The 24320-nt window shown below is 33.3% G+C and overlaps 1 protein-coding gene across 11 annotated transcripts in view; it reads right to left on the bottom strand.

Moving 5' to 3' along the window:
* Positions 1 to 24320, bottom strand: part of LOC136041019 (sodium channel protein para-like) — a 592014-nt gene that overhangs the window by 406119 nt on the left and 161575 nt on the right. For all 11 annotated transcript variants that reach the window (XM_065725536.1, XM_065725532.1, XM_065725534.1 and 8 more), the window contains exons 12-13: positions 6473 to 6616; positions 5137 to 5391 (exon numbers count right to left, since the gene is read on the bottom strand). In XM_065725536.1, the coding sequence (XP_065581608.1) occupies positions 5137 to 5391; positions 6473 to 6616 (399 nt within the window). The remainder of the gene's footprint in view (positions 1 to 5136; positions 5392 to 6472; positions 6617 to 24320) is intronic.

The following is a 24320-nucleotide window of genomic DNA, read 5'->3' on the forward strand; positions in this document are numbered from 1 at the left end:
CACAAAAACACAAAGTCAGATACACAAACACATAAAGACAGGTACAGAGAAATGCAAACAGATGCTCAATCTCACAGGCATCGAGGGAGAGAGATAAGAAACACACAAAGTCAGACACAGAAACACACAAAGAAAGGCACTGATATATGCAAACAGATGCTCTGTGACACAGGCACAGGGGGAGAGACAAAAAACCCACACACATAAAACACAAAGTCAGACACACAAAGACAGGTACATAGACATGCAAACAGACGCTGAGTCACAGAGGGTGAGAGAGACAATGAGAAAAATTTATATTATGATCGGAGCGAGAAGACAGTGAAGAATTTGTGTAATATCGTACTTATTTGAATTCAGTGTGACGAGGAAACGTCGCACTGGAAATTGGTAAACGTCGACAAAAAACGTAGATATCTGATAAATAAAACAAGAATGTATTTCAGATGCATGGGAGTTACTTGCCCGAAAATTTAAATCTGCAGAGTAAGGAATCTTTAATATTTTTCAAACGACAAGTTCAGGACAGTAGTAAAACTTGGCCAGCAAAAACGATTAATGAAGACCTATGCAGCATTCAAAATACAATGGTAATTGAAATGGAATATTAATGGAAATTAATTAAATGGAATATTAATGGGAAGGTAATGGAATATTAAGAATTGAAATGGAATTTACCATAGGCAAAGGTGCATTGGTTCAGCCTGGAAACCATTATTGATGCACAGGTCAATTATGCAGTGCAGCGTTCAAACTATAATCACAAAATATTTATAGTTAAAACAGAGCTTGAAACTAAAAGGAGCTGCACTGCCTCAGCACTGACACTATAACTCTGCACAGTTTAAAATATAAAACAGGCGTTTAATATAATTACAAGATATGTGGAATCAGAATAGGATTTCCCATAAAAAGTATATAAACCAGTGCTACACTGAAATTATAATGATAAAATCTCTAGAACCATTATGGGATTTGCCAAAGACGCGGCTGCACCGGTTAAGTGATCAAAATATAACTGGTGCATCAGTCACACTATAACTGGTGGAGGTTTCACAATACAGTGATAAGATAACTGAATCGAAATGGAAGCGTTTGTCATAAGACCTTCATTGGTTTAATGTTGACGCCATAACTGGCACAGTTTTAGAGCTATAGCGAAAAGATATCTAGAATCAAAGTTAAATTTGCCATTAAAAGACCCGAACTTCTTTGGTTTTTACACTATATCTGGTACAGAATTCACATTTCAGTGATTCAGAGTAGAATATGCCATAGAAGCAGCTGTAATGGTCCAGCATTCACACTATATAAGCCGATACAGTGCTTATACTGCTAAGATCTTTGAAATCGGAATGGTATTTTCGACAAAAACATATACAACGGAGCAACTATCAAAAATAAGGATTAGTCTTTCCAAAGAAACGATCTTACTCCTTTGGTATTCACACACTATAAGCAATACAGCGTTCCTACTCGTTTTACTTCGTTTGTTATTTTTATTTTCAACAAATTTACGACTAAAAGTAGAATAGATAAGGCACAGGGTGTTTTTTCACAGTTAAAAAAAGTTTGGAAGAATAGGAAAATAAGTTTGCAAACCAAGATTAGAATGTTGGAAGCTACAGTGATGACAGTGGTCGAATATGACTCTGAAGCATGGGCTCTCCGAAAAGCGGACGAAAATTTACTAGATATTTTCCAGAGAAATTGCCTACGGATTGTTCTGGGTACCTGGCTGACTGACTGTATTTCAAACAGTAGAATGCGCGAAAATTGTGGTTCAATCCCGCTTTCTAGGGCTATAATGAAAGAAAGGTCGAGATGGCTAGGCCACGTTCTGTGGATGAATGATGAGAGATCTCTAAAAATTATCCTTTTTGGCCATCCGTCTTGGGCTACACGGAAAGCAGGTTGTCCTCGTCTGGGCGCGGAGGATGTCATAAATAAAGATTTAAAAGAAATGGGAAAAAGGAGCATTCGTTGCTTTGTTGGCCTCAGGCCGCTTGGTGCTGTAGTGAGTTATTATTATTATTATTATTATTAGTAGTAGTAGTAGTAGTAGTAATAGCTTTTATGAATTTGAAGCGAAAATAGGAAAACAGTCAACTAGACATGATTCGATTTTGAAAAAAATGACTAAAAGTATTGTTTTTCAATGTGCAGCAACTTTTTTTCACTGCCAGGATTACTGTTTTTCCAGTATCTCTTAACTTACCATAAGGCATTTACATTTCTATTTGTATATTTTAAAAACTAAGGACAGTGAATATGAAGTGTGATTTTTAAATCGGTTACGTGGAAACTTCCACAGCTGTTGAATATATTGAAAAATGTTGAAAAAAATCCCAAATTCAATTTTTAACGAAACAAGTTCTATAATCAGTCCTTAATTTTTTATTCGTTGCAGGTGCCAAAAACCCACCAATCATCTTAAGAAGCTTTATCTTTCCTTTGAAGGTATAGTTACGTTTAGTGAGTTTAGTTGTGTTTGGTGTTTTTAGTTGTGTTTTGTGCCTGGTGTGTTTAGTGAAAGTGTAGTTGTGTGGGAATCAACTAATTATTAATGTACAAGTTTTCACCAACGAAAAGCCTGATCAGATCTAATTAATTCTACATTTAAAAACTAATTTTAAGAACTGTTTATTTTTATCTATTGTTTTTACTGTTGAATATGGTAATACTTGCAAAAATGTGACACTACTTAAAAAATTTCATAGCATAAAAAGTAATAATAATAAAAATTAGGATATTGCGGCCTTCGAGTATGAATAGACCCAAGATGGGGCCAGGGGACAAAGAAGTTTTTATTTCGATGTCTTTGGTAAGCAATGAAATTTTTTGCTACATCATTGAGCGCCCTTCATTTGTTGTACGCATTGTAGAAATAGAATATGGATTCATTTACTTGTAATTAATAAGGACCTATATAATTATTAGTATATTTATTTCTTTTAAGTATTTGTATAATTACAAAATACTTTATCAAGTGAAAAAGAGGATTGCATATAGGCTAAGCATATTATAAATAATGCTACTAGCCAGGGGTGAACGACTCTCGGAAATCATCTACATCAGGTGCCGCGTGGCATGCATGGTAGAAAAGTTCCGAGCGTGACAGATCTGTGCCAAGCGTAATGGAACTTGTCCAAGAGTGGCCGAACTATACCGAGTGTTTTAGGATTTGTATGGCAAACGTGGCGTTCTGACATGTACACCACGTGGCAGAAAGTCGGTACACCTCAGATTAAATGAATTTTGTGTATTATTAGCGTGTAACTGATTTGGCATTATTCTCAACATCCCATGACAACGGTGGAAAAAACTTGATGAATACAAACATATCTATTGCATGCCAGGTTGTGTAACTTAGTAAGTGATCATGTTTGGCAAATCCTAGCCACTGTCACGGAAGTTGGACTTGCAAGCTTGATTGGAATCAGGATTGAAAGCTAATCGATGGATGAAAAGGATAGGGGAGATTTCTACCCCTCCACCCTTTCAGAAACGTTGGAGATTAATATGGAATACGTGCTTCTTGATTATTTGTCGACAGTTTTATGAGAGAAAATACATATTTGAAAAATCCTAAAAACAAGTTAATTGAAAAAGTTGAGCTTTACATATATAAATCAGATTAGTCCAAAATTTACCAAAAATTACCATAATTTACCAGTTTTTTTTCCAGGGATAAATTGATAATTCCCTGTTACGTGTTCATTGCTAATTTCTAAACTTCAAAATCAAAATTAATTTGAACTAACTAATTAATAAAATCAAATTAATCAAAATAATTTTAAACGTAGGTATTTTTGAAAATCACATTGCCTTTCCATGTACATACAAATAAAAGTTCAAATATGGATAAATTCTTTTATTAGACAGTGAAAAACAATGACAACAAAATCCGGACATTTCGATCAAATACACAGTGACCATCATCAGCAAATAACTGCATATGTGATCGAAAAATCCAGATTTTGCTGGCATTGTTTTTAACTGTCTGTTAAAAGGTTTTATTCCTATTTGAACTATTATTTTTACGTACTTTTGAATGAAATCAAAATTAAATTAATCTCAACTACTTACTAAATTAAATTTTAAAAGAGGACACTTATTTTAAAATCCTACAAATTCGGTTGAAGTTTGCGGCTAAATTTGATTTAAAAATTGATTGTGTGCAAATATTGCCCGTTCTTTCAGAGATAAACTGGTATTACAGCTTTTGAATATCTTCAGGGATGGATATGTTTCCCTGAAGCTAACCTTCAGGGACCCAAAGCTAACCTTCAGGGACCCAAAGCTAACCTTTGGGTGGGACACCAACGAAACTTGGCCCTCTCCATTGGTAATTTTTATTTCTGCACCCATATAATTATGGAAGTTCTCAACCTCCTGGAGGATGTAAATCCCCTTAGAAATCCCCCTTGATACGACTCTGACCATCATAGCTTAACTATCCTTTTAATCCATGTTCTGTCATGTTTTTTTTTTTAATTTTATATGAGTGAGAAAATATATTCCAATATCCTACATATAACAGAAATGAAACACTAGGATTTGATTTATAACTCATTTCTGACTAGAATTTGCCTTTTTTCACTCGAAAAGTCATAATTTAGCTTTTGACCACAGGGGGAACGTCATATGAAATTTTCTTTGAAGTAAAGAGGAGTTTTGCCAGGAGCATCACTACTGCATATAACCCCTTACTACCTCCTTTTAGAGAATATTTACTGCTTTGGCAAACGAGTAATTCTTATGGAATCTCAACCGTAGGAAGGGTTAAAAATACACCATTGGCTACTCTGACTATTTTTGTACTATTATAGCATCCTTGGAAATAGATTTAACGTACAAGAACAGTATTTTTTTTTGGTGCAAAATTAAGAAAAGTACTTCCTTGAATAAGGTTTTGACAACCCTGACCCAAAAGGAAAAAAAGTAGACTTGAACATGAGACAAGGTACTGAAAGGCTGAAAAACTAGTAACCGGCCCTGACACGACCCGAAAGACTCGGCAGCTTTTAAAGAAAAATAGTCCCATGATCTTCCTCCAGTTTATTTCCAACTATATAATTATATTACAGCACATCTTCCAACATTTGCAATGTTTGGTAAAAAGAAAGAACTCACCAAAGCTGCGCGGTGTTGTCTACTATATTCAGCTACAAGTTCTGGCACTAAGTTTCGTCTAGGTCTTCCATCTTTCTGAGGTATCCTTCCGTTCAAGAGATCTCCATGGGAATTATATGATATTCGTGACATATGTGATGTGTATGAAGTCTGTCGAGAACACATGTAGCTTGGGTATGGAGGCATGATTATTGCTCCGTTGTCTTCGGACATTGGAGTGACCGCGGCCGAATCATCCGCATATGGTAAATGCTCCTAAAATTAATAAATCTAGGGAATTCCTAATCTGTTGATTACTCACAAAAGTAGGCTTAACTTTGGATTATTCTTCCGCTAATATTCTAGCATATAACAAAAACCATAAGAAAAGCAATAGAATAAAGTTTGCCAATTAGAGAGCTGATGTATTTAGGGCCTCTGTTCAAGGTCGCAAAACCATTATCATGTAAAAAGCGGTAAATCTTAAAGCTTTGTTAGATCTTCTGTTGTTTCTCTAAAACAGTATAATATGAAAATTTACCTTGCAGAAAAAAAATTTAATTCTAGACTAATCAGGAGTCCTATTATAATTACTTTAAGTTCAGCAAGGAATCTTAGTTCAAGCATGCCCTAACTAAACTAGGCTTGTAGTAATGATGTTAGGATTGTTCTATTGACAGTTTTAGTTTAATTTTCTAGTCTTCAATTATAACTTGAATTTTAGCTTGATAAACTTCTGTGTTTTACCGAGGAAGGCTACTACACAAATGTTCGAAATATTCAAACTGTTTTCTCTTTGTTTTATCCTCTTTATTACTGTATGATTATTTGTTTATTTTATCTATTGTTTGCATGGTCTTCTTCGCTATTTAATATGGAGAAAACAAAATAAATATTGAAAATACAGAGAGAAATAAAACAAATGCAGATAAATGCAGTGGGGAGATTTTCTATGGGATAGGGAAAGCAACTGCCACACGCAGACCCCACTTTGTTCCCCCAGACCCCAGTTTAACCCCTGGCTGAAATTTACTTTCTTCAAATTCTTGCCAAAACCAAGATAAGCCTGCATAATTCAAGCATTCACAGAAACGGGTCAGTTTACTCTAGTATATCTTATGGTACTGTATGTCTGATTTTTCAGTTTTCACTGTTATTTTCACTTGATTTTGGAAAATTGACTCCAATTTTGCGTCTCCCCCCTTAGAATTTGGACGAAATTAGGACATTAGAGACATGTAGTGAAATATAGATCAACATAAGCGTCATTTATGGATCAAAATTGTTTGGCATTTGAAAAGATGAATATTTTACTTATTATAATTTGCAAAACAATGGTCAGGAATGGGTGGCATACCTGTGCATCCATATAGGTAGAAAGGACAAGCGGCTTACGATCGCCGCCGTACCTCTTAGGACCACTCCTCCAGCTTGAAAACTGTTGACTTGCTTTTGAACCTCGCCGAAGAATGAACGGCGAGCCAGGTAAACTTAAACTCGCCTGAAAAAAGCAACTTTCAGGTACAAATAGCTTGGACGGTGTTGTTGAAAAATAGTAAAATTAAAAGTCGTCCGTAATAAAATTTTTAGTTTGTATAATAATAAGATAATATCACGTTATATATATTACATATTATTTATTATTATATATTATATTATATATAATATAACTTGTTGTATATAATATTAATATATATACTATAAAATAATATTATATATTATATTATTATTATATATTATATTATTATATATTAATTATTATTATATATTTCATTATATATATGATTGTATATTATATATTATTGATTATATATTATTTATATATATTATTTATGTAATCCTTCCTATTTTGTACATTTACTACAAACATAGCCATGACTTACTCCTCTATCATCGAAAATCAGAACTATTTAATTTATTTAGCTGAATATTATTCAGGATTGTAATCAATGGCAAATATACAAGAAAAAGCACCTCTTGTCAACCTCAAAACTAGAAACCCCTAAAGATTACTTGACTGTTTTTTAAATTCCTCATAACTTAATGCTAGGCATCTTGCTCTCATCCATGAAATTTTTCGGATGGTATATAAGCTACTGTAATGCTTCGTTTGTACCTCGGGGGCACATGTCCAAATCATTGAAGTTCATATCATAATCCTTTTAACAAATTTGTTCAGCAAAATGTGTTATTACTCAATCGACCCACAATTTTCGCAATACAAGAAAATAATTGGCATAACCACTCTATTCGCAAGAAATATTATTTTTTTTTTATTATTTACCAAAACTCTCTTTAGCATTACAATTTGTTTCATCCAAAGGTGATGTCAATGTAATCTAAGCCGTTGCTTTTTTTAGAGCGCCAATCTTTTGATAGATGTCTCGAACCCACAAAAAAATTTCAAAAATTATATTTGATATGCCATAACTAAGCCTGACTCAAAACCAATTCCTGAACATTATTAATTACAATGGTCATAATGATAGCAATAGTAAGGAGGTGATTAATTATTGCCAATATTTTCCCAACTGAGATTTTTTTCTAATCTTATCCCAGCAGTGGTGAATCCAGAGTGAATCCTTTTCTCTTAGAATTAGGTCGAGCCTATTTTTTTGCCCTCTTCTTTATATTTGTTTGGTTTTGTGTAGCAAAACTGAAGTCATCAAAGCTATATCTAGTCCTCTCCCACCCACAAACACCAAAAACAAGAAGAACAATAGGGAATTTCTCAAGACAGTGGGAAACAAATTAGAATGCATATTTCGGCCCTATGTCCAAGGCCGTCCTCAGCTATACAAAAATATATAAGAAGAAACAACTTACACCAGGATAAAATCAAAACAGTGGGAAACATTCCAATTTGTTTCCCACTGTCTTGAGAAAGCCCCTATTGGTCTTCTTGTTTTTGGTGTTTGTGATGGAAAGGCAGTGTAGTCTTCGTTGCTATTTACCTCTCCCACTCCTAAAATCCAGCACACCCCGGCCTATTTAGTCCTTCTTATAGAATATTTAATAAAACCATCCAAGTCATTCAGGTTATCCAAATTTTTCAGGTTATCGAAGTTATTCAGGTTATTCAAGTTATTCACATTATAATCCTCGTTACAATTAAGTATCATATATAAAAGAAACTAAAATTCTACAGTATACAGGTAAATGAACCACATCAGCAACAAGCTACATTCATTAACTAATTATACTAACTAATGCAAGCAAAAAAAAAATAATTTTGACTACTTCAACATAAGGACATATAATAATATCAAGCAACTAAATAAGTTGATTTGCTAATAAGTTGGTTTGCTAGCCAAATAAGTTAATTTGTTAACACTTAGTTCCATCACTTAGTAGTTTCTAGCAAGAGATAAGGGTACCTAAAAATGTACATATACATTTATGGCTGATGGCTCATATACAGTTATCCACTTACATGTCATGGCTCAGACTTCATTCCAAGAATCCGATTGGTTCAAATATCTTCTTACAGATACTGTTGGTAAGTTAGTAAGCTCGTTTAATTGTATATATCATTGCAAATGAGGAGTAATTCACTTGTTCCTGGGATATTAATCACGCCCTTAGCTAATAACACTGTGTTTATAATACCTTCATACTGCGAAAATCTATTGATTGATAAGATTAATAAGGCCCTAAATGAACTGGCCAGTTTTACGAGATGTAGCTGTCTATCTATTAATGTTTTCAAGACGAACTTCATGACTTTATGCAGAATTGGTACATTCTTAAAACAAGCTTTTAGTGTTAAATATTTAGGTTTTTATGTTCATTGCAATTTGAGTTGGTAATTACACTATGATGCAGTAGCAGCCAAAGCGTCAAGAGGATTCGGTCTTATAAGAAGGCTAGGGAATGAGCTTCCACTGAGAATTCTAATAATCCTCTATCATTCTGTTATCATTCCGCATCTATCTTATGATTGTTTGCTGTGGACTAGTTCTTTGTATTAAGTTTTAAAAGAGTTCCAATTTGCAAAATAAACTTGTTCAGGTCTTAGGAGATTATGTGAGATTTGAAAATAGTACTTTGAGCTACGTCACTTAAATGAAAACTCGAAATGTTTATCAGACAGTTCGTGGTAACGAACTATAGTAAGGAGCGACCCGGCGCAATAGTAAACGAAACTCTAAAAGACAGAATTTTGATACTAAGAGATGCATCGAAAGAATTGGATTTTAATGCTGATTTTAAAAATATAAGTTTCATCATGTTTAGTCTTTGTCATCAAAAGTTACGAGCCTGAGAAAGTTTGCCTTATTTTGGAAAATTGGGGAAACATCCCTAAAAGTCATAGGATCTTAATGAAAATCACACCATCGCATTCAGCGTATCAGAGAACCGTACTGCAAAAATTTCGTATCTTTTTTCGTATTAAAAATTGTATTTTTTTCGCCAGAAGACAAATCACGGGTGCGTGCTTATCTGTTTTTTTTCCCAGGAGTCGTTGTATAGACCAAGTGGTCCTAAAATGTCACAAGACGGCTCATTCTGACGGAATTGAAAAGTTTTAGTGCCTTTTTAAATGAACAAAAAATTGGAGGGCACCTAAGCCCCCTCCCACGCTCATTTGTTTCCCAAAGTAACGGATCAAACAGTCCGTGGTAACGAACTGTAGTAAGGAGCGACCCGGCTCAATAGTAACCAAAACTCTAAAAAATGGAATTTTGATACCAATAGCTACATCAAAAGAATCGAAATTTAATGCTGAGGTTAAATATAAAAGTTTCAACAAGTTTAGTCTTACCCATCAAAAGTTTAAAAATTTGCCTTATTCTAGAAAATAGGGGGAAACACACCTTAAAAGTCATAGAATTTTAAATTTTTTTTTATTATTTTTTGCCAGAAGGTAGATCACGGATGCGTGTTTGTTTGTTTTTGTTTTTTTTTCCCAGGGGTGATCGCATCGACCCAGTGGTCCTAGAATGTTGCAAGAAGGCTCATTCTAACGGAAATGAAAAGTTCTAGTGCCCTTTTTAAATGACCAAAAAATTGGAGGGCACCTAGCCCCCCTCCCATGCTAATTATTTTCCAAAAGTCAACGGATCAAAATTCTGAGATAGCCATTTTATTCAACGTAGTCGAAAAACCTTATAACTATGTCTTTGGCGACGACTTACTCCCCCACAGTCCTCGTGGGAGGGCCTACAAGTTACAAACTTTGACCAATGCTTACATATAGTAATGGTTATTGGGAACTGTACAGACGTTTTCAGGAGGGTTTTTTGGTTTGGGGGAGGGGCTGAGAAGAGACAGATATGTTGGGGGAACTTTCCATCGAGGAATTTGTCATGGGGGATGCAAATTTACATGAAGGAAGCGCAGGATTTTCTAGCATTATTAAAAAAAACAATGAAAAAATAAATATGAAAAAGTTATTTCAACGAAAAGTAAGGATCAGCATTAGAACTTAAAACGAACAGAAATTATTACGCATTTGAGGGGCTCGCCTCCTCCTAATACCTCGCTCTTTAAGCTAAAGTATTTTTAGTAATTTCAACTATTTATTCTACGGCTTTTGTGATTCAGGGATCATTCTTAATGAATTGGAACAAAATTTAAGCTTTAGTGCAAAGAGCAAGGTACTGACGAGGGGGTGAACCCCCTCATATATGTAATAAAAACATGAGAATAGAAAATTTCGTTACGTAAGCTAATTTATAAGTTACGTATAACTTTTACTAATAAAAACATTCGTAAAAAACTGAAAGTTCTAGTTGTCTTTTTAAGTAACCGAAAAATCGGAGGGCAACTAGGCTTCTTCCCCCGCTTTTTTTCTCAAAATCATTCGATCAAAATTATGAGAAATCCATTTAGCCAAAAAAAAAAAAAAAAAAAAAAAAATGCAAATTTCGTTTTAATTATTCCTCTGCGGAGAGCCAAAACCAAAACATGCATTGATTCAAAAACGTTCAGAAATTAAATACAAAAAAACAAGTTTTTTTTAACTGAAAGTAAGGAGCGACATTAAAACTTAAAACGAACAGAAATTACTTCGTATATGAAAGGGGCTGCTTCCTCATCAACGCCCCGCTCTTTACACTAAATTTTTTACTGTTTTAAAAAGAAGAGTTGAGAGAAAGAGTCAAACTTTAGCGTAATGAGCGGTGCGTTGATGAGGAAGCAGCCCCTTTCATATACAAAGTAATTTCTGTTCGTTTTTAGTTTTAATGTCGCTCCTTACTTTCAGTTAAAAAACTCGTTTTTTTTATTTAATCATAATTTTGAGGATTTTCTAGCATTACTATAAAAAAAAATAAAAAATAATCATGAAAAAGTTTTTTTAATTGAAAGTAAGGAGTAGCATTAAAACTAGAGATTATTATGCATATGAGGGCTTATTCTATTCCTATTTTATATTATTTTATATTAATTATAATATTTATGGAGGAAAAATTGATATTATAAGATTCTACGAGTACGATTCAATACAGAATTTAATTAAAATGCAGATGTGAATCTTTTTCTTGGGTTTTGTGTTTATTTATGAAATAAAAAAAAAATCTAGAGGATGTTTATTAACTTCTTATTTTGTGACTGACAGCAGTTAAAATCACAAAATCTCCCTTATCAAAGGATAGATTATGCTTTTTCTGTTCTCTTTTGTTTTGTTTCCCACCATCATCTACTTTTCACTGTTTCTTCTTTGTAAATTATGAAAACACGGTCACGAATGTAGCTAGGTGACACTGGCAAAACGGCTTTTCCAACAGTTCGTGATAATGAACTGTAAGTAAGGACCGACCCATATTGATACTAACCAAAACTCTAAAAACCGGAATTTCGATACTAATGTATACATCAAAAGAATTGACATACTATACTGATTTTAAATATATAAGTTTCATGAAGTTTAGTCTTATCCATTGAAGGCTACGAATCGGAGAAAATTTACCTGATTTTCGAAAAGGGGGAAACACCTTCTAAAAGTCATAGAATCATAGGATGACTATAAAAGTCATAGGTCTTTAAGTAATAAAACTTTCCCGTTGTTTACATATAATATTTGTTATTAGGAAGTATGTATACATTTTCGTATGGGAGGGGGAGTTTTCCAGCTAGGGAGTGTCCCGGAGGTAATTTTCCATAGCGAGGGAAGTTCCCAGGGGGTGGAACTATCAGGGGAAGTTTTACACTGGGAGAATTAGCCAGTATTCCTAAAAAAAATATTTTAATGTGTGTTGCTTTATTTTCCGTCTCAATTTTACGCGTGGAGTTGTTAAGGGTTAATGTCAGGGGTAAAATTTCACAGGAATTGAATGTCTAAGGGATACTTCCGTGTGTAATTTCTCCGTACAGGTGGGACCAGATGTTTTGGCACTATTTAAAAAACAATGAGAAGTTAAAAAAAAAAAGTTTTTTCAGCTGAAAGTAACGAGCAACATTTAAACTTAATACGAATAGAAATTACAACCAATATGAAGGAGTTTTCCCCCTCCTCAACACTTCGGTCTATACGCTTAAGTTTCGAACAAATTTCTTAAGAACAAAGCCTGAAAAACAAGGGTTGTTTAATTAGAACAATAAGAAGCTTTTTTAAAAGTACTAAAAAACTTTGGCGTAAGGATCAAGGTGTTGAAGAGGGGGCAATCCCCTTCTTATACGTAATAATTTATTTTAGTTTTAAGTTTTTCATTTTTAAGATTACCAAACTGTTCGTACACCAAAGATATTGTTGTTACACACTTTTCTCAACCTGCATACAGACAGCGTGTTGTGCTTCAGTTCACCTCTCCCCTCAAAACTCCTTGAAATTTTCACCGTCATACCCTTAGGCACAGTTGTAATAGTAGGCAAAGCAGTAGAATTGATATTACTAGTAATAGTATTGAATAGCGGTAGTACTAGTAGCAGCAGTAGTATTAATATATTGCCTTTTGGTCAGTAGAACATCCCTCTCATCAAGTTGTGGAAATTATACAATTCGCAATTAATTGTATAATAATTGCTAATACAATTAGCAATAATTGTATTAAGTATTAAAACTTAATACAATTAGCCTTTGCTATGGCATCGCTGATATGTCCTTTTGATAACTTGAATGTTCAGATACTTCTCAAAATCTTCATTTCAATGCTCTTATAAATAGAAGAAGTAGAAGTAATAGTCTTAGTAGTAAATGTAGCAGTAACAATTGTATTAGCAGTAGTGTGAACATATTGCCTTTTGGTGAAGTGATCTTCCCCTTTAAGCATTCTCTGGAAATTTCAACTGAATACCTAAATCAATTCTTGAGATACGATATTTTGACAATATCTATGCACACAGCGTCTCTTGATTTAGTTCAAATTTCCCTTCAGTGCTATAAATGGAGTAGTATAGTAGTAGTGGTGGTAGTTGCAGTAGTATTGGTAGCATGCATATATTGTATTTTTGATCATCTCCCTTATCATTTCCTGGATTTTCCAAATTAATATACTCAATTATTCTTTAGTTACACCCTTTTGATAATCCGTATGCAAATAATGTATTTTGATTTAGTTCAACACTCCTCTAAACATTCTCTGATAGGCTTACCGGAATGCCCTTTGTCTTCTTTGAAACTAAAGTTCAAACATGCAAACCTTTCTCAATAACGTATACTATTTGTAAGCAATAAACGAATTGACTTACAGCCCTTGTCCCGAGGACTGTGGGGTGGTTAACATCCCCAAAGAGATAATCGCTGGACCTTTCAGCAGTGCTAGATAGGCTTGGGGGGGGGCTGATTACCATCCAATCACTTTTGACTCTTAAAAAAGGTGTTAAAAATTCGGACTTCTAATTAAATGAGCTCCATCCTATCCAAAGGTTATACGACCAACCGTTCCATAAAAAATTTATATGCCCCGGGGCATAACTTATAACCCTTCCCCATGGACTCTGGGTGATTGTGTCCACCCTAAAGGTATTGTTATATGATTTTGGACTATTGGTAACAAAATTATTTCCCAATTTCAATTGAATGCTTTTCGGGAAAAGAGAATTTTAGGGAGGGGGGCAAGCTGCTCTCCATTATGTTTGACTGTTAAAAGGGAACTAGAACTCTACGTTTCCAATTAAGTGAGTCTAATCTAAAGTTAAGACGACGACCCCTACTATCAGATCCTTACATGCCCCTGGGGCATAACTTACAACCCTTACCCCAGACTCTGGGGGATTTTGTCTCCCAAAGGCCTTATTATATGATCTTCGGATTATTTTATAACAAACAGCTATCTAAAATTTCAATTGGATGCACTTGTGGAAATACGTAGGAGGGGAGGGTGACTGCACCCCCAATGACTTTCACTCTCAAAAAGGGCACTAAAACATCTTATTTAGAATTCAATGAATCCTCTCTGGAGTTTATACGACCACCCTTTCCATAAATCCCGTATATGCCCTCAGGGCATAACTTGCAACCATTACGGTGAAAGCTCTGGGGGTTCCTCATCCTCAAAGACATAATTTCCAAACCTTTCAATTACGTGGAACAAAATGGCTATATCAAAATTTTGATTAAATGTGTTTTGGGAATTGATTGTTTTCCTTCAATCTTTTTTTAATTTTAAAAAGGGCACTAGCCCTTTCCATTTACAATCAAATTAGCCTTTTTAAAGTTTCTAAAACAACAAATGGGCATCTCAAAATTTTTATTAAATGCATTTCGGGAAAATACAAGGTCTGAGGGTGGTGGGGCACCCTCCGGTTACTTTGAATCTTAAAAAGGGCACTACAACTTGATGACCGATCAATGAGCTAGCTCTGAAGCTTATATGACCACCCTTTCTATAGAATCCTTCTATGCCCTCAGGATGTAACTTACAACCCTTGTCCCTAGGGCTTTGGGGGGGGGGTCATCATGAAAAACATAATTTCCGGACCTTTTAGCTACGCTAAAAAAATATCTATGTCAAAATTTTGATCGGATGCGTTTGAGGAAATAATAGGCGTGGGGTTGTTTACACTCCAATCCCTTTTGACTATTAAAAAAGGCACTAGCCCTTTAACTTTCCAATCGAATGGGCCCTTTTCAAAGTTTCTATGACAACTCCTTTAATACGAACTGCCTTGGTCTTAAAAAAAAACGTTGTGCCCACGTTGCTCCTTCCTTAGGCAGTGCTATTGCGCTGCCTATGATACAATATTTCAACGCATTTAAATATTTGTGTTTGAACATCAGAGAACCCTATTGTAGAGGTTACAATAGCTTCAGTCGAGTAGAAGATCAAAAGTCACGTAAGTTTTCTATCCATACGGACAATAAAACCCCCCTCCGTCCACCTGAAACCTGCAGTATAAACATTATTAAGAATTTATTCAAAAAACTACTGTTCATTAAAAGTTTAAATAGAAATATGAATTTTTAACCAAAACTTTACTTACAATCCAACAATATAGTTCTAACCAGAGTTTAATGGGGCTGGTAGCCCACATCCCATCTTGGTTATGCCTGGACATGACTTGAAAAACAATAAGAAATTGAACAAACAAAGTTTTGAAAACTGAAAATAAGGAGCAATATTAAAAGTTAAAACGAAAAAAATTATTCCGTATATGAGGAGGGTTTCCTCCTCCTCAACCTCTCCCTCTTTAATCTGAAGAAACGCAAGGGCCTTTATGTGGAATAACAAGCTTTTTAAAGCACTATGAAAACTTAGTAATAAAAGTAATAAGCGAGGGGTTTTGGAGGGGGCAGGTTCCCTCACTTATGAACAGTTTCTGCCATGTTGCTCCTTAAAGTTGAAAATTCTTTTTCATTCAATGGAAAAAAAGAAAAAAAAAGCTTTTCAATGAGTCAGAAGAAGACATTTTACATTAAAGTTGACAGTCTTTTTACATAAATCATCACTGGAAGACCGAATCCGAGAAGGCACATCTACTAAACCAAATCGAGCAATTATTTTTTTGTTTCGGTGCCATCTAGGAAGCCGGAGGAGAATTTGCAATATCTGAAATAAGCCGTACGTAGAGTATGTCGATCTTTCTTACGAAACAGATGAGCCATGCCTGATAAAAACAAAATCACAGGGGCGCAATAAGCGTTATAAATCATGCACAAACCGTTGCGGTTGTAACGGCTTTTGTTTGGGGATATTTTTCCGTAAGCGACGCGTAGGTCAACTTTATTCACGTTTATGACCCTATGCAGCCTTTTTTCCATATAGATACTGGTTGATTAGTCCATATTGTCTTTTGTTAGTTTGAATTTTGTTTTTCTTCGCTGTTTATCGTATTTGTTTTTGTTTATTTATTTATATTTATTTATAATACTCCGTACTTTGTGTTTTTTATATTTTACGGGTAATAAAGTTCATTCATTCATTCATTAGGGCATGAATAAAAATGAATTCATTGACAAATCAATGAATAAACTAGTATCATCAGATGATATTTTTTCCCCGGGTAAAAGTAACAAAGAATACTGGAAAGCACGAATGCAAAGTACAATAAAAAATAAGTATGTGGTAGAACTACGCTAACATAAAAAACCCTTAGCGATAGATAATATTTGACTTGCTGTAATAAAAAAGAATTCCAGTAGTTGACATATAGACATTGTACTTTGAGATTACATTTGACAAATAAACAGCGAAAAAGATCACACTGCCTTTTCATAACAAATAAACACAACTTAGAAAGAATAGGGAAATTTTCTCAAGACAGTGGAAATCAATTCAGTGAATATTTCGGACATATGTCCAAGGGCCTTCATCAGCAAAATTATTAAATACTGGCTTTCAGAGCTAATCTTGCTTTTTTGGCAAATATCCTTAAAGGCATTTTAATAACTGGTTCAACACTATTGTAAATTGGTTTAGTAAAATATTTTTTTAGATCTTTTTAATTAAATTTGAGTATAAAGAATTTGGTGAATATTCATCTATTTAGTCCCTATTAAAAGAAATATCATTATTTATTTTTATTCTAATTTCAATTGATTCCTGGATCACCAGTTTTATCCCTAAATCATTACTTAATGAAAGAACATTTTTCAGAAAGTATCGTGTGGCTGGGATTATTAAATACATGGCTAGCTAAAGCAGAATCAAAGGAGTTATTAGAACTATTAGAAATTAATGCTTTGTCTATGTCTTCTTTATGCTGGTGCAGCCGTTTTTCTAGATTCCAATGAGCTCTGCCAACATAGTAATTGCCAAAGTCGCATGGTATTTGATAAACACCCCTTTAGCTAGTAACTGGGGTTTTGTCTTTACTAGAGTTTAAGAAATGTGTGGTTTAAAAATTATTAGTGAAAACTACATACAGATTATTTTCTGTGCAGACATTTTTTAATTTTGTTGTGATTTTTGGGATGTACGGAAGATAGATTATATTTGAGGGGTTATCAGGAGCCTCATGTTGTAAAATATCTTTGATTTTACGGGAATGTCTTTTTAGTCTACCGTTAATTGTACTATTGACAAAAGGAACGGGGCATCCTTTACCAAAAGAATATCTCGGATTTTTTTTTTCTACTTTTACATGATTATCGGAGCAAATGTTTAGGGCACGATCAATGAGAGAAATCACAACTGCTCTTTTAAACTGGATGTTGGGGGGTGGGATTTGAATTAAAATGAAGATATTTATTGTTTTGCGTCGGTTTTCTATAGATAACAAAATCCAGTTTATCAATATAACTAATAATTAAACGTCTAAAAACGGTAGTTTATTTTCAATTTCAATTTCTAGAGTAAACTGCAAATCTCTATAATAAGTACTAAGATATTGCTTTCCCCAGAATTCCAGATTAAAGCTACGTCATCCATGTAGCTACCCCGATACACATGTTTTAAAAAACAAGAATTTAATACCCCATTTTCAATGACCTCGATGTAAATATTTGCCAGCAGCCCAGATAAAGGTGTTCTCATTGGTAGTCCATTTATTTGCTGATAAAAGAAATCACGAAACTGAAAATACATTGAAAACTTATTACAAATTTTAACTAGAGTCATTAAAACTTCACAATCAATTCCTGTCGCTGAATCTTCGATTAAGTGGTAATTTTCTTTTATTTTGTTGTTTAATAGTTGCTCAAAAATAGCCACATCTATATTCGTACACATGGAGAAAATATCATAACTACTAACTATTGTGTTTTCTGAAATACTTGTGTTTTTAGGTTTTTTGAACTAAATCTTCCGAATTACTTATATAGGAATTTTGGGAATACAGTAAAGGTTTCAAAGCTGTGCAAAGCCATTCTCCAATATTGGAAGCGAGAGCTTTAGTAGATGCTACAATAGGTGTCTTAAGGGAATACCTTGTTTATGTATTTTTTGTAAATGTAGAAATTTGGACAGAAACTACTAGAGAAGAAAAACTTATTGTATAATTGTGGGGTGATTTTACCATTCTGTTTTAGCTGCTTTAGTTCATTTAAAATGTTATTAGCAAACTGATCAGTAGGATCATGAGTTATCGTTTTATATGCAGTTGTGTTATTTAAATATGAATAGATTTTGTTGTCATAGTCTGTCGTATCCATGACAACAAGCGAACTGCCTTTGTCTGCTTTGGCTATTATAATAGACGGATCTTTGGGGAGATTACATAATATTTTTATGTCTTACAAATTTTTTGATGTAAAAGTGGTAAGAGACTTAACCTTTTTTTGGCTGTTTTAAAGGGTATTTATGAGACAAGACCTAACTTCATCAGGGGTAAAAATAGATGGGTAGTATTTATGCAAAGGAGACTCTAGAAAAGAAACTATATCTGCCACGGGAACTTGTTTTGGTAGAAAAGAGAATTTTGAACCTTTTTCCAGTGTTTCGATATCCTGGGGTTCAGTTGTTCTATAAAAGAGGTTAACAATAGCGGGTTCAGGAGTGAATCTTGGAGAATAAATACGTTTCTCATCGAAGATTCATCTCTCAAGCTTTCCAATTCTTTATAAATTTGTTCCTTTGACAAGCGAAAATCATGGCTAAACAAATTCCTTTCTTGATTTTTCTCATGTTGTTAGATTAGAAAGGAATTCCTTTCTTGATTTCTCTCATGTTGTTATATTAGAAAGGAATTTGTTTAGCCATGATTTTCACTTGTCAAAGGAACGATTTTATAAAAAATTGGAAAGCTTGAGAGATGAATCTTCGATGAGAATTCCCCAAGATTTACTCCTGGACCCGCAATTGTTAACCGCTCTTCTAGAACGTTTGAACGTGCATCCCAAAAATCACAACAAAGTTAAAAAATGTTTGCACAAAAAATAATCTGAATGTAGTTTCACTAACAATTTCAAAATCGGAAATATCTCAAACTCCGATAAAGATAAAACCCCAGTTACTAGCCAAAGAGGGGCTTATCAAATACCATGCGACAATTACTATGTTGGCGGAACTCATCAGAATCTAGAAAAACGGCTACACCAGCATAAAAAAGACATACACAAAGCATTAATTTCTATATATATATATATATATATATATATATATATATATATATATATATATATATATATATATATATATATATATATATATATATATATATATATATATATATACGTGTGTGTGTTGTGCTGAAGACGACCTTTGGACATAGGGTCGATATTAACACTGAATTGAATTCCACTATTTTGAGAAAATTTCCCTATTGTTTCTAAAATTGTGTTTGTTTGATTTGACAAATATTAGAAAAGCAAACTGTTCTAGTAAAGAATTTCCTTTAAGTAAAAACATACAAGCAAAGGAATGAATTGGACGCGTAAATTCAAAACATGTTATGTTACAGAATGTAAACTTGACAAGAAAACAAAAAAATCTGTTCCATCCTTTTGACCGGTATTAATGACAATATAGCGGCTAAAAAATTTTCTCCCTTAAAGATTAACAGATTCGTTTTGACAAAAAAATCTTTTTTATAGTTATAATCGCAGTACTCATTATTACATAATCAATACTTAATGGGTAAATAAAAAAATACATAAACTAACTAATAGTTAAATAATTAAAATATAATGATTAATTTGTGATAAATTGCAACTATATTAGCAAGTAATAAAAAGAACTATAACACGTGGAAAATTTTTTTTACTACTAAATAAGATACTAAGAAATAAATCTAAACAAAGGTGCCAAGCAAGAATTATTCTCCTCAAAAAATGTTATGCAACACCTTTTAAATTAAGTAGCCAATCCATATATATTAGAACTATAATATTGTGGAATATTTGTACCATGTTAATAAAGTCAAAATAATATGGATTATAAAAGACTCACCGTATGTTCTACTGCTAATTCACATAACAATTCTACATTCTACTCACTACTGCACCAAAATGAAAGCAATCTATGTTAGGGGGTCTATTTTCTAATTTCACAAAACCAAATTTTTATTCAGCACTATATTCAAAGTGATATAGACTATTAAAAACTCACTGTGTATTCTACTTTATCTAATTCTCATTTAGTGGTGTCAATTCTCGAAAATTTAAGGAAGGGGGCAAAATATATTTTCAAAATCTAGAGGGGAGACAAATTTTTGTTAATTTGTCAACGAAAGTACCAAAAGAAAAAAGGAATTTATCAATGAAAATGCCCCAAAACTTTATTTATAATGATTTAGGGGGGAGGGTATCTAGGGAATCACTTGCTCTCTCTCTGGCAATTGAAACCACTATTTTGATTAATATTCTACCCACTAATACACCAAAACAAAACGATCTATGTTAAGGGGTCTATTTTTCTAACTTCACAAAACCAAACCTGTTTTCAGCTCTGGAACAGCAGTTGCCACTCATAACCTCAAAAAATAGTAAAATGTAAAAGAAAATTAACTAATAATAGAAAAAAACACTATATAAATAATACTCAATAATATTCAGCTACCTACTAAATTATTTCACCATTACTAGATCATTCATTATGTCAGCTGGATATCGGGGATCGTATAAAAGACTTTTGCCACAACTAACCTCTAACCGAAAAGATGGGGGGGATAAATTAATTTAAAAAAGTAGAAGCAAGAAAACTTTCTCCATTCTAGGAATCAAGAAACAAAAGTAAAAAAAGGGGGGGGGCTCCATATCCTTAAACTAAGGCAATGCGCACAATGTAGATCAGATATTCTACCATTTGTAAAGAATAAAAATAGTCTTGTAATCAAATTGCTTGCCATGTAGCTGAACAGATACATGAAGTTTTAATCCAAGAATGGCCGATAGGATAACATTTAGTTAATATTTATCCAGGTTAAATATAAACGTTTTCAAGCAAATAACACATACACAGATAATGCTCCGCAAGGGAAGGGGGTAGGGTACATAATTCTTTACCCCCGCAAGGCTCCATGGTCTGGAATGCAGGAAACCCTCTACTGTCCAGTATAGTCCTCTGCATGCTCTTCTATTTTAATTTTTATTTTTATCATAGGTTGATTTGTATGTGTGCGAGTGTTTTTTTGGCTGTTTTTGTAAATACTTCAATCGGCGTTTCAGTAAGTTATTTTTTTGGGTGGGGGGGGGGGATATCTATCAAAAGATCTAATATAAAAAAAATTTGGTAGAGTTTGAATGTTTCTCAATAAAAATGAACTTTAATTGCGGCAATTATTTTATTTAATTTTATCATTTAAAAAAGGAGCTAGATTCGTAGCATCAGCTGCTTTACGGTAAATACCCTCTGAAAGGCTAATGACTGCTGTCATTCCTTGGCAAATAAATTCGATTTTGGGAACGAACACACAAAACAGTGAATTAATACTATTGCTTATTGATTAGAAAAATCCAATCAACATAATCTACTCTTTATCTTTGACTTGTCGTTTTCGGTAAACAACATTTATAAGATGTATCCGAGGGGCGAGACACTCCACGCCATCTTTTGTGCTCTGGAACCGTCACCAATGACACAGTTCCACCATACCATACCTCCTTGCGCCCACTTTTGGAAAATGTTGAACTATGCTTGGCACACAACCCCAACATAATTGGTACGAGACACTTGGTGTACAACGATTTCGAAAGCGGATAGCCCCTCAGATATGTCAATCCCTAAAGCCTAATTTCCTAGTTACAAAATCTGTTGACCACAGCAAATACTCCTGGGCAAATGTAAAAATGAGTTCTTGAAGAAAAACCTTTGAGGAAATGTGCTTATTCAATCAAGGTCAGCGGACATATTGACATATTGTATATAGGAGAAAAGAAAGTGGAAAGACATAAAAGCGGAGCCATTCACATTTTTGGAACCAGAGATAGAAACGAGTTTTTAACACGTTTCCTTACGGTGAGAACTACTCAGTTTAGAAAATAAATTTCCATATCTAAGGAACCCACAACGTGCATTATTAATAATTAGCATTTAAAAAGATATAAAATAAACGAAGAAATATTTCAGCCAGTGAAAAAAAAATAAAGAAAATATGCCAACCAAGACCTCTACTAGCCGTCCTCAGTGTGAAAAAAATAAATAGAATTGAGAAAGAACAAAAAATCCAAGTTCCCCTATTTAACATTTTGAATTCTAAATACAATAAAATTCTTTATATCAAGAATATATGACAGAACACTTTTCGTAATACGTTTGGGATTAGCATCACAAATATAGTAGTTTATAGCATTAATGAGTAAATTCGTGAAAATAGTTGTGGTAATACAGGTAAAAGTACCCAAGGGGACGAAGAGAGGCCATTTCTCTAGGCCATTTTTACAAATTTTATATTCTAGACCGTATCCTGAGGGGGAGGGAGGGTGGTTAAGGGGTATGAACTACCCTCCCCACCCGTGAAATGTTTGTCCAACTCGTTAAAATGTAACAAAAATGTATATAGACAAATTTTTGATGTTTTTGAAAATTTAATAGCGTTATTTTCTTGTTTTGACAGTCTGAAATTTTTGCTCATTTAGTTTTTCTTATGTTAGGTTTAGCCAGAGTGTTTTTAGAACTTAGCCACCTTAGTCATAACAAGTCATAGTCATTGTTAGTCATAACAAGAACTAAGTCATAACATGTATTCCGAATTACATGCATTTCGGTTGGGATATAGCGAAATACTTGGTTTCGCTTAACTTTGTGCAGTCACTTAAAATTTAAAAAATTTAGTTTAAAAAAGTCTTTATAGTTACAACAATAAAACAAATCAGTATTTTAAAGTATTATGTTTACATCTTAATGATATTAATTTAGTTCTTAGTTAAACCATTATCTGTGACACATTCAGTGACAAAAAATTTCGGTTATCGAATAGTTTGAGACAAGAATCTGAAAAACAATTGAATCGGAATCGACAGATTTGTTTTTTTTTACATCATTTTAATTTATTATATTTTATTGTAAAATTTGTAATGTTTTACAATAAATCTTAATATATATATAAATATATATATATATATATATATATATATATATATATATATATATATATATATATATATATATATATATATATATATATATATATCATAATGTATAATGCACAGTCTGAAACAGCCGTCTGAAAATATATGAAATATTTTATAATAATATATCTTTATATTATTTTTTTTATTACATCGTAAGATATATTCCGTATTACACAAATTGACAATATGTAGCATTGTAAACAGTGACTATAGGATGGACATAAGAATTTTTTTTTAAGATATGGATGAATAATTAAGACATTAGCCCACAGTTAATGATCGCTAAAATGTATGGACATTTTTCGCTAGGAAAAAAAATATAAATTATCAACATGCTGTTTCTAAATTCAACAAAAAGTTGATTTATCTGAATTTTTTACGGTATCCTATCACGATATCGCTATGGTACTAAGAGTTCTTTATAATGATTACCTGTTTCTTAAAGGGGAAGGTGCTCCCCCCATACCCCCCATCCCGCTGCTTTTCTTGTAATTTCAGTAAAATCTTACGATGAAGAGTGGGGGCTGAAGGCGTGGCAACCCCTTCATATACAGAACAGTAAATATTTGTTGGAACTGCGCAATTTAATGTCATTTGAAAAGTCACTGGATTTTCTTAAATTAAAAACAAAAAAATACTATCCAATTTGATTTAATTTTTCTAAAATTAAATATTCAAAATCCAATCTGCTTCATCTCATTATTTCCTTTACTTGACTGTTGAGAAAGAACAGTGTCAAATCCAAAAGGAGAGGGGGATACAAGACAACAGCGTTCTTAACGTTGATCTACATTATCATTTATTTTTCAAACTTTAGATAGACATAAATATTTTTCAAACATAATTAGATAAAACCGATAAATTAATTCTCATT

Source organism: Artemia franciscana, chromosome 21, assembly GCF_032884065.1.
Source record: "Artemia franciscana chromosome 21, ASM3288406v1, whole genome shotgun sequence".
Classification (NCBI taxonomy): Eukaryota; Metazoa; Arthropoda; class Branchiopoda; order Anostraca; family Artemiidae; genus Artemia; species Artemia franciscana.